This window comes from Hypanus sabinus, chromosome 15, assembly GCF_030144855.1.
Source record: "Hypanus sabinus isolate sHypSab1 chromosome 15, sHypSab1.hap1, whole genome shotgun sequence".
Taxonomy (NCBI): Eukaryota; Metazoa; Chordata; class Chondrichthyes; order Myliobatiformes; family Dasyatidae; genus Hypanus; species Hypanus sabinus.
The window spans coordinates 6,646,703-6,658,702 of record NC_082720.1 but is presented as its reverse complement, the minus strand read 5'-3'; the positions used below and the strand labels follow the sequence as shown (position 1 = coordinate 6,658,702).

The 12,000-nt window shown below is 40.6% G+C and overlaps 1 protein-coding gene across 1 annotated transcript in view; it reads right to left on the bottom strand.

Annotated features, from left to right (window-relative positions):
* The window catches only part of lman2 (lectin, mannose-binding 2), a 67,597-nt gene that overhangs the window by 45,155 nt on the left and 10,442 nt on the right, over positions 1 to 12,000 (bottom strand). Inside the window, exons 2-3 of the mRNA XM_059989969.1 lie at positions 9,810 to 9,928; positions 4,905 to 5,022 (exon numbers count right to left, since the gene is read on the bottom strand). Of these exons, the coding sequence (XP_059845952.1) occupies positions 4,905 to 5,022; positions 9,810 to 9,928 (237 nt within the window). The remainder of the gene's footprint in view (positions 1 to 4,904; positions 5,023 to 9,809; positions 9,929 to 12,000) is intronic.

Sequence of the window (12,000 nt, the reverse complement as noted above, 5' to 3'; positions counted from 1 at the left end):
TCTGAGGTAGCTTCCTTGACACATATGTTCTGGTCTTGGGAAAATATAGAAAAGATATTTTTTATATTATTTCAGCAGTTTTGCGTATTGATTTACAACCTTATCCTATTACTGCAATTTTTGAATTACCAATGATGGACTCTAGTCAATTATCCCCTTGCCGTTTGATTGCATTTGTTACGTTAATAGCCAGAAGATCCATTTAACTTAAATGGAAAGATTCTAATCCCCCTACCACATTTCAATGGTTTTCCCAAACTATAACATATTTAAATTTGAAAAAAATTAGGAGTGGCACTATTGACCCTTCGGTTAAATTTTTGAAGAAACTTGGAGAACATTTATTCAGCATTTTCATATGATGTAAGCTGACCTTTTCTGAATCCTTCTCAATAACTTTTTGTTTGTGCGGAGTTAATGACAAATAACGATTTTAACCGATGAAACAGGCAGCCCAGCTTTTGTTTTGTTTTTATTTTGGTTTTTTTTGTTAGTTCAGGGGGATTTTTTTTCCCCTTCTTGTAAAAATTTTTTCTCTTTGAATCTTTTTCATGTTTAGTTACTAAGAGATTGGGAGGCTTAGATTACACGCATTATCGGAGTCTGTTTATGTATACATTAACTGTTATTAATGTAACCCTGATCTCTTTGTATCATTGCGCTTTCACTAGGGATCAGGAAAGCGAAAAGGGCGTACGCGGGCAAAATACATAGACACTTCTGTGACACAGGTGACACCAGACAGATGTGGCAGGGAATTAAAGCTCTCACAGACTACAAGATCAGGCAGAAAACTGATGACAGCGATGCCTCTCTTCCTAACAGGCTTTACAAATTCTTTGCATGCTTCGAGGCATCAAACACTACAGCAAGGGGGAGAGCCAGTCCCTTCTTACCATCTGACTAGCCGGCTCCAATCATTGATTCAGAGCAAACACGGAAGACCCTTGCCAGGGTTAACCCACGAAAAGCGGGAGGTCCTGACAACATCCCTGAACGTGTGCTCAAGGAATGTGCTGATGCATTAGCAGATGTCCTGACAGACATTTTCAACATCTCCCTTAGTCACGCCATTGTCCATAGATGCTTCAAAACCTCCACAATCATCCCTGTAGCAAAGAAATCAGTTATAGCCTGTCTGAATGATTACTGTCCCGTTGCCCTGACCCCCATAGTGATGAAATGCTTTGAACGTCTTGTCAAGCCTCATATCACAGCCAGCCTCCCCTCATCACTGTATCCTCTACAGTTTGCTTATCGTCCAAATCGCTCTACGGAGGGCACAATATCCACCACACTGCACACAGTTCTCTCTCACTTGGACAACAAAGACACCTATGTCAGAATCCTGTACATAGATTTCAGTTCGGCGTTCAATACCATCATCCCACAAAGACTAGTGGAGAAACTGTTGCTGCTTGACCTTAACACTACCGTGTGTCACTGGATTCTGGATTTCTTGACAGACAGACCACAGTCAGTCCGTGTTGGCAGGAACATCTCTAACTCCATCACACTGAGCATTGGATCTCCACAAGGCTGTGTGCTTAGCCCATTGCTGTTTACACTGCTAACACATGACTGTGCAGCCAGATTCAAGGAGAACCTGATCATTAAATTTGCTGATGATACCACAGTGGTGGGGCTCATCAGCAAAAATGATGAAACAATCAGGAGGTCAAACACCTAGAGAGCTGGTGCAGTGACAACAACTTGATGCTTAATGTCACCAAAACCAAGGAGATGATTGTCGATTTCAGACGGTCTCAGCCTGAGCACACACCCCTCAGCATCAGCATCACAGTGGAGAGAGTGGAAAACATCAAGTTCCTTGGGGTGCAGATCTCGGACAATCTCACCTTGTCCAGGAACACCACTGGGATTGTGAAACGAGCCCAGCAGAGATTGCACTTTCTGAGGAAGCTTAAACAAGCATCACTCCCCACTAACATCTTAACTACATTCTACAGAGGCGTGGTTGAGAGTGTGCTGACCTTTTCCATCACAACCTGGTACTCCAGCTGCAGTGCTGCCAACAAAAAAGCCTTGCAGAGGGTGGTTAGGGGAGCAGGGAAGGTTATTGGGGTCTCCCTACCTTCTGTCCAAGACCTCTTTCAGAGTTGATGCCTCCAGAAGACACGGTACATCATTAAAGATCCCTCACACCCTCTCCATGAACTGTTTGTTCTTCTGCCATCAGGTAAATGTTACAGGAGCATCAAAACTAAAACCACAAGGCTACTAAACAGCTTCCTCCCACAAACAGTCAGACTGCTAAATACCTGACTCTGTCTTGGACACTTTTAACTTGCATTGGACATTTATAATTTGTTTTTAACTGACAAGTGGCTGTTGTGTTTTACTATTTATTGTTATGTTTATTATTTAGTGTTGCGTTTGTTATGTTATGATTGCACTGCTCCTGGGAAACGCTGTTTCATTCTGCCCTGCAGAGCTGATGTACGGATAGAATGACAATAAAGTTTTTGAATCTTGAATTTTGAATCATTATCATTGTTATGTTTATCTATTTAAAACTCAATAAAAAAGATTGATAAAGAATACCAAATGATCAGCATTAGGTTAAAGTGACATGTTTAAAGAAACTGACTATTGTGTAAGGCACCATCTTGATTGCAAATTTCCCCCAGAGTTTGCAGATTCTGCTATGTTTAGCACACACTGCAGTACTTTAGCCTGAGCTGCAAAGGCTATGTGGCACACTACTTACCCTTAAACAGCATTGTTTTTCTGTAAGGCATGAAGGTGAAGCAACAGGATGGGGAGCAAGCATAGTGAGGTAAGTAACAGCTGCAGGAGATGAAGAGTCAGTAACAGTGTACAGAAAAAAGGTGTGTAGGCTCCTGCAGAGGATTTGGAAAGGTTTTTGATGAATTGGGGAATGTAGTTGCAAAATTGGCTTGTTCTTGGTATCCGGGCATGTTTCCAAACAAGTGTAAGTTGAAGCAAAGTATTTCACTCTGTGGGGCATTGGTACAGAGTCCCAGTCATCAAATCCTGATCTTTGCTGGGGAATGGTGATTGACAATAGCTTCAAAAGCTATTAACCTTCTTTCCCAAATAATAAATATTCATTCCTTCTGCAAATTACTGATGCTAATAAAAAGTCAATACATTTTTTTTAAACAATTCTGCCCAACAAGCATACAACGTTACAGCATATATGCTGATATTCATGATATTTAAAACCAGGTTGGAAGTGCTCACTTGGTAAGGTCAGTCCTTTTGGGAATGATAAAAGCAGCCCAACAGTTAATCATTTTAGTACCAGTCCAATATGATTTCATGGCTTCTAAGAGGACTGCTTTTGACAGCACAAGCAGGAAATAAAGTAAAACCTAGGGCTCTACACCGAGTGAATCAAACTCAGTCAAAGCAAATTCTCCATAATTCCTTGTCCAAAGCTAGCACAGATTCTCATTTTAGAGGTACAGGACAGTAGGCCTTTCTGACCCTGCAACCCCCAATTCAACTCGAACTCACAATGACCAATTAACCTACGCCATTTGTCCTTAGACTGTGGAAGGAAACCAGAGCATCCAGGGAAAATTCACACATTCCACAGGGAGGATGTACAGACTCCTTACAGATAACACCAGAATTGAACTCCAATCCAAAGTCTGGCATCCTGAGTTGTAATAGTGTCACACTATCTGCTATGCTACCATCTGCTATGGCGCCACATACAAACCTTTGAGCATAGATACAATGGACCTCTCCCCATCATGGATAGTCTGCCAATGCCTTGCTCATTGACAACAAGAGCCGTCAGAAATTTGATCAGAAAGTTTTAAATCAATATGAATAAATGAGACTGCACTATCAAATGTCATTTCCTTCAGAGCAGATACCAACCCAATTCTAATGCTAATGGCAACAGATGCAAGAAAAATCATCAGGCTCTTTCAACAGCAATTTTATTTTAATTTGAATATGAAATGTCATCTCTTTACAAACTCTGGGTTAAACTTCTAGAACTCCCGAACAGCAGTGTAAGAATGTTTTTAGTCCTCAATCTGGAGCTTGACAGGAATGCACATTAACAGTTTCTCAAGAAAAACTGGGAATGCTTTTCAGCACAGCCAAATTAAGAATGGAAAATAACTTTAGCTTCTGCAGGGGTGGATAAACAAAAGTTGGTGTGCGGTTTTTGTTTTGTAGAATTATAGCTACTATTTAGTTGCATCCTATGCCTAGTCAAAATCACCTGTTCCAGATGGCTCGTTCAAAGCCTGTTATTTTACAATCACATGGTTCCATCCACACTCAAGCAAGCTGAGCAAAGGATGATGGACAAAATCAGCCTGGCAAAATTGCGACTTGCAAACAGGGACACACAATTCACAAGTAAGTATTTTGTGCAAAGATTTGAGTTCGAATACAAAGCAAAAGGTTCTGCAACAGTGAGCAAATCAGGGAGCTCTTCTCTATACTTAACTGCCAACAATGCTACAGTTTTTTATTCACAACCACTTAGCTGTTCAAATCCGACTACCAGATTGGCTACTGTATCAGCTATCTTACACCAGGGACTGCTATTAAGTGTCCTCTATTGCACAATATTAATGCAAGTTCTCTCTGTAAAATGAGGCCAAGGGTTGTAACTTCAGTCAAGATAAATTTCACAAGCAACACACACAAAATGCTGGTGGAATGCAGTAGGCCAGGCAACATCTATAGGAAGAAGCACTGTCGACGTTTCGGGCCAAGACCCTTCGTCAGGACTAGACTAAGACGATAAATTTCTCAAGTTAAGTTTCCTCATTTATATAAGGCATCATCAACTTATACCACTTTTCAAATATTTGAACATGGCATACAAAATCAGTGGAATTCAGTTCCTACTCACATTTCAATCTGATAACATAGGAGAAATACTGTACCAGGTGTTAATCGATCCTTTGTGTACCATACAGCTAACCCATCACCGTGAAGATTCTTTTTCCCTGTTCCATGAACTTTGAACTGGACGTGAAGCTCCCAGTCCTTGAGGTAACAAGGCTGCCAAGACAGACAACAGTGGCTGAGACCTTATAGAAAAAGATTATGTTTTGATCTCTACATAATCAGTTACATAAGCTGTAAAAGTTAGAATTTGTAGAAGTGTTGGCAGTGCAGTGGTTAGATTCATGTCCAGCAATTTGCAGATGTGGATGAAAGTCAGTTACACATCAAATCCCACCATAACAGCTGACAAATTTAATTTCTGCCACTTATGTAATCTCAGAATGAAGAAGCTGTCCTAAAGACTAAAACGAAAATAACAAATTACAATAAATAAAATCTTCCTTGGAGGAAACCCACTCCCTTATTTATCCTATTTCACTCCAAACCTACAGCCTTATCTTTAACCCTCAGCTGCCACTCATACACAAGCAGGATACATTCACAAAACAAAAACAGACCAAGGAACTTGAAAACATAAATTGGAAACAGATGTTCTCAAGGAAACGTATGGAAGAAATGTGGCAAATGTTCAGAGGATATTTGTGTGGAGTGCTGCATAGGTATGTTCCAAAGAGACACGGAAAGGATGGTTGGATACAGGAACTGTGGTGTACAAAGGTTGTAATAAATGTGGTCAAGAAGAAGAACTTACAAAAGGTTAAAAAAAACTAAGTAATGATAGAGATATACAAGACTATAAGGCTAGCAGGAAGGATCTTAAGAATGAAGTTAGGAGAGCCAGAAAGGGCCATGAGAAGGCCCTGGTGGACAGAATTAAGGAAAACCCCAAGGCATTCTACAAGTGTGTGAAGAGAAAGAGGACAAAACATGAGAGAATAGGACCAATCAAGTATGACAAAAAGTGTGTATGGAACCAGAGGAGACAGCAGAGGTACATAATGGATACTTTGCTTCAGTACTCACTACAGAAAAGGATTTTGGCGATTGTAGGGATGACTTACAGTATACTGAAAAGCTTGAGCATGTAGATATTAAGAAAGAGGATGTGCTGGAGCTTTTGGAAAGCATCAAGTTGGATAAGTCTCCAGGACCAAACGAGATGTACCCCAGGCTACTGTGGGAGGTGAGGGAGGAGGTTGCTAAGCCTCTGGTGATGATCTTTGCATCATCAATGGGGACAGGAGAGGTTCCAGAGAATTGGAGGGTTGCAGATGTTGTTTCCTTTTTCAAGAAAGGGAGTAGAGATAGCCCAGGAAATTTTCGACCAGTGAGCCTTATTTCAGTGGTTGGTAAGGTGATGGAAAAGATCCTGAGAGGCAGGATTTATGAACATTTGGAGAGGCATAACATGATTAGGAATAGTCAGCATGGCTTTGTCAAAGGCAGAACGTTCCCATCAAGCCTGATTGAATTTTTTGAGGAAGTGACTAAACACATTGATAAAGGTAGAGCAGTCAATGTAGTGTATATAGATTTCAGCAAGGCATTTGATAAGGTACCCCTTGCAAGGCTTACTGAGAAAGTAAGGAGGCATGGGATCCAAGGGGACATTGCTTTGTGGATCCAGAGCTGGCTTGCCCACAGAAGACAAAGAGTAGTTGAAGATGGGTCATATTCTGCATGGAGGTCGGTGACCAGTGGTGTGCATCAGGGATATGTTCAGGGACCCCTTACTCTTTGTGATTTTTATAAATGACCTGGTTGAGGAAATGGAGGGATGGGTTAGTAAATTTGCTGATGACACAAATTTTGGAGTTGTTGTGGATAGAGTGGAGGGCTGTCAGAGGTTACAGCGGGACATTGATAGGATGCAAAACTGGGCTGAGAGTGGCAGATGGAGTTCAATCCAGTTAAGTGTGAGGTGGTTCAGTTTGGTAGGTCAAATATGATGGCAGAATATAGTATTAATGGTAAGACTCTTGGCAATGTGCAGGATCAGAGGGATCCTAGGGTCCAAGTCCATAGGACACTCAAAGCTGCTGAGCAGGTTGACTCTGTGGTTAAGAAGGCATATGGAGCATTGGTCTTCGTCAACCATGGGACTGAGTTTAAGAGATGAGTGTTAATGTTGCAGCTATATACGACCCTGGTCAGACCCCACTTGGACTACTATGCTCAGTTCTGGTCGCTTCGCTACAGGAAGGTGTGGAAACCATAGAAAGGGTTCAGAGGAGATTTACAAGGATGTTGCCCGGATTGGGGAGCATACCTTATGAGAATAGGTTGAGTGAATTCGGCCTTTTCCCCTTGGAGCAATGGAGGATGAGAGGTGACCTGATAGAGGTCTACAAGATGACGAGAGGCATTGATCATGTGGATAGTCAGAGGCTTTTTCCCAGGGCTGAAGTGGCTAGCACGAGAAGGTGCTTGGAAGTAGGTACAAAAGAGATGTCAGGGGTAAGTTTTTTTATACACAGAGAGTGGTGAATGCATGGAAAGGGCTGCTGGCGCTGGTGATGGAGGCGAATACGATAGGGTCTTTTAAGAGACTCCTGGATGGGTACATGGAACTCAGAAAAATAGAGGGCTATGGGTAACCCTAGGTAGTTTCTAAGGTAAGGACACGTTCAGCACAGCTTTATGGGCCAAAGGGCCTGTGTTGTGCTGTAGGTTTGCTATGCTTCTATGAAACTGATAGATCACCTGATAGTAACTTTTAATATTGAATTCATATGTAGCCAGATCTCCTAAACCAGTTAACACTATAAAGAACCCTCTCACACCAGGGAATTGAAGTCGAAACTGGGAGAATAAAAGTACATAAAGACACAGCTGCACTCAAGGAATCAATGTGCCAGGTTCCTAAACAATCATTGTGTAGCTCTTGTTCTATCAGGACAGAGCCAGAGATGGCAATCGTGAGTTGGAAGTAGCCCTGGGAGTCTCAACATCAACTCCAAGCATCAGTTCAAACACCAACAAAGAAAGCATTGTCAGAATCAGGTTTAATATCACTGGCATGTATTGTGAAATTTGTAATTAAGTAGCAGCAGTACATGAAAGAACTACAACTACAGGCCAGCCAATTTAACTTCTATAGTCAGGAAAATGCTTGAAGCTAACATTAAGGAAGAATGAGTGAGACACCTGGATAGATATGGTTCAGTCAGGCAGGCACAGCATGGGTCCTATTTGACAAACTTACTGGAGCTCTGAGGATATAATGAACACAGTGGATGGACGGAAACACAGGTTGATACCTGGATTTCCAGAAAGCATTCAATAAGGTGCTGCATAAAAGACAGCTGTAATAGAAGGATGCATCAAGTTGGGAGTAATGTATTGGCATGGTGAGGACTGGTTAACCAATAGAAGGCACAGAGTTGGGAAAATGGTTGTTTCTCTGGTTGGCCGTCAGCAGTGAGCAGAGTGATGTAGGGGTTGGTTTTGGGCCTGCAACTGTTCATGATATACATTAACAAATTGGAAAAGGGAAATTAATATAGCATATCTAAGTTGCAGTTGACATGCAAATTGTGCAGAGGATATGGAGAGTCATCAGAGAAATATAGATAGATTAAATGAGTGGGCAAGTGTCTAGCAGATGGAGTGCGATATTTTTTTAAACATGAGGTCCTCTTTGGAAAGGAAAATATGATCAGATTATTATTTAAATAGTGGAAGATTACAGCGTGCTGTTGTGCAGAGGGACTTGGGAGTACTTGTACATAATTGACTGGTATGGAAACACCAACATCCAGGAACAGAAAAGTCCTCAAAAGTTGGTGAATATAGCCCATTTGTCGGTAACAAACTTCATTACACATGCCGGTGATAATAAACCTGATTCTGATTCTGAGTCCATCACAAAGCCCTCCCCATTGTTCAGCAAGGAGTGCAGTCATAAAAAAGAAGAATCCATCATTAAGGACCCCCATCATCCAGGCCATGCTTTCTTTTCGCCACTACCATCAGGCAGGAGGTACAGGAGTCGCACACCACAAGGTTCAGTTACAGTTATTAGCCTACAACTATCAGGCTTCTGAACCACTGTGGAAAATTTCACTCACCTCAATGCTGAACTGATTCCAAAATCTATAGAACCACTTTCAAGGACTCTACAACTCAGTACTATTTATTTACTTCTTTAAAATAATTTGCATGATTTGTCTTCTTTTGCACATGGATTGTTTGCTAATCTTTGTTATTTATATATTTTTCATAAATTCTATTGTATTATTTTCCCTTTAAATGCCTGCAAGTAAACAAATTAAGGCAGTATATTGTGACATCTATGTACTTTGATAATAGATCCACCTTGAACTTTTAATTACAAAACGGGTCCAGGAACAGGTTAAAGAAAACTTATGCACTTAGCTTTATTGTTCTAGAAACAGAGCTTGTAGCAGACTTATATATGTAAACCATTTTTTTGCCTAAACATACAAAATCAATATTACTGGAGCTCAAGCTAAACTTGTGTAACAGGAACAGAATCAGGTCCCTTTTAACCTCACATCTTTCCCATGAGTGAGCAGCAGTATAGCCTGAAAGACACTAATGGTGATTTCAATATTCATATTGTTGCCTGGCACGCCTTTGGAGAAACCTGGGTAAAGTCTGGTCCTGTCATTTTTATTTTATTTAGTATACAAAGCTAAATCAGTAAATTTGGCCCAGAATACCAAAACTGCTCATATGATTAACAGAGTTAATCCCTCTGGGCTAACAATCCAGCAAGGGAGAATACTAGCACTGATAAGAAAAAACAATTAGCAAGGTTTTTTGCTGGTAAAAATTCCACATAGTCATGAGACAGACAATTCTCTCATCCTTCCAATTATTCAATATTTAGCTCAGTTTTATTACTTCACACTTACTTCACTAAGATTGTCGACTCATGAGGAAACTACTGTTTACTAATGCATGCAGACACTTACCACTCGGTTCCAGATCGATCCACTTTTACTGCGATCATCAGGTGTTAGACGAACATACTGTCCTGTTAGCATTGTGCTCCCGCTAAAATCCCACAGGGGCATTGAACTCGAGCCCACACCTGTAGCAAGATGCAAAGGAAGAAATACAGACATGCATGAAGATTAACATTTTCTCAAAAGCTACCAGTAACTGTTCCGCAATGCAAGGATATTTTAAACTGTATTTATCTTTAATACCCCTAAATTGTCCAGAAATAAGCTAATTAGTGGCAGAGGAAAGTAAAAAGAAGCAAATAAAACAATAAAAACAAGCCAATTAACCTACTTCTCCACTCTAATTTCTTTTTAAGAATCACCATCTTAACATTAAATTCAAACACCTCTACAAGTTACTACAATTCCATGTTAACACAGGAAACTTAGCTGAGATTTCACAAGAAGTGCTGCCACTCATTTTAAAAGGTGTTCATCAGAAAGAACTTCCAATCATAATTGTAATTCTGCTCTAATGACACTTGCACCATCTACAAGAGTTACAATCATGACAGGGTTATGATGCAAAAATTTTGTTGATAACTTGCTCTGAACCAGTACCCGCAATCCCATTAGACCCATTCCGTATTTCCTGTGGCCCTGCCATCTACTTCTTACATGTCCATCTTTGATACTTATGCTACTTACCAATATTAATTATCAAATTACAGTAGCCATTAACCTCACAGCCCATCTTGCTGTATTTTCTCCCTATTTAGAAATAGTCCATGCCTTTATTCATTCAGCCAAAGCGCATGATCATACACTTCCCTACATGATATTCCATCAGCCACTTTTCCCATTCACCCAATTTGCCCAAATCTTCCTGCAGACTCACTGCTTCCTCAACACTACCTATCCTTCTACCTATCTTTGTATCATCTGCAGATTTGGCCACAAAGCCATCAACTCCATTAACCAAATTGTTGACATAAAATGTGAAAAGAAGCAGTCTAACTCAGACCCCTGTGGAAAAATCACTCGGCACTGGCAGCCAACCAAAATAGGCCCCCTTTATTTCAATTCTTTTCCTCCTCCCAATCAGCCAATCTTCTACCCATGCTAGTGTTTTTCCTGTAATATCATGGGCTCTTATCTAAGGCAACCTTATGTGTCAAAGGCCTTCTGAAAATCCAAGCAAACAACATCACCAACTCTCCTTTGTCTATCCTGCTTGTTTTTCACTCTAAAGTCTAAAAAGCAAATCTTTGCATTGTAAACAAGTGAAGAGAAATCACTTGGATCTTTCAAGTAAACTGAAGTAGAATCAGAAAAACCAGCAAGGACCCTCAAGTGGGCAGTCCTCCTATCGATGCTTCTCCTTGGGAAAAACCCCTTACGTTGAACAGTGCTGCCATCTGAACTCCGAGGAATCATGGTATGGATATAACATGGACAGGGAGTCTACAGCGACCCCTAGCAACTCAAGTGAGGATGACAGTGATGTAACAACAGGATTATGTTACTGCTTGCTCCAATAAAGTTTGAAGAAATGAAGACATGCAGCACTGAAAATAGAACCTATGAAAGAATTTCCATGGTTTCCGTCAATCACTTCCCAAGGAAAAGATTGATAAATGCTCCAGAGAAATTCCACATCATAAAAAAGAAACTTTAAAGGTCTGGACTGAGCTTCAAATTATTAACAGAAACAAACTGCACCCCATATGATGGCATCCAAATTTTGGCTACTATGTGATCTCAACAAATCAGACAATTGACTTGCAGAGGTGACAATGACATGAGAGATGATAAACAAAATATACAAGGTGGTTGGGATGCAGTTAAGAAGTGGTTGGAATAACAGGCCCCAATGCAGACTGCTTAGGGGAAAGTGATAGATAAAAGGTTTGGGAATATTTTTGAAAATAAAAACTTGAAAGGACAGTGTGGTTAAGTTATTCAGGAATTCAGGGAGTAAATGAAGATAACAGAAGTCCCTTGAAGTAAACTTTTATGGATGGCCTGAAACCAGGTATTGCAAAGATGGTGAAAGTAACAAAAATGAATTGGAGTGAAGCTGGTGTTCCATATAGTAAGACAGTGCAAGCTGCCAAACAAGTGGAATGGGATATCAAAACCCAAATAAGATCATTACAGGTGGGTCAGTTACCTGCTGATCAACAGCCACTGACCATGGGTCAACAGCCACAGCTAT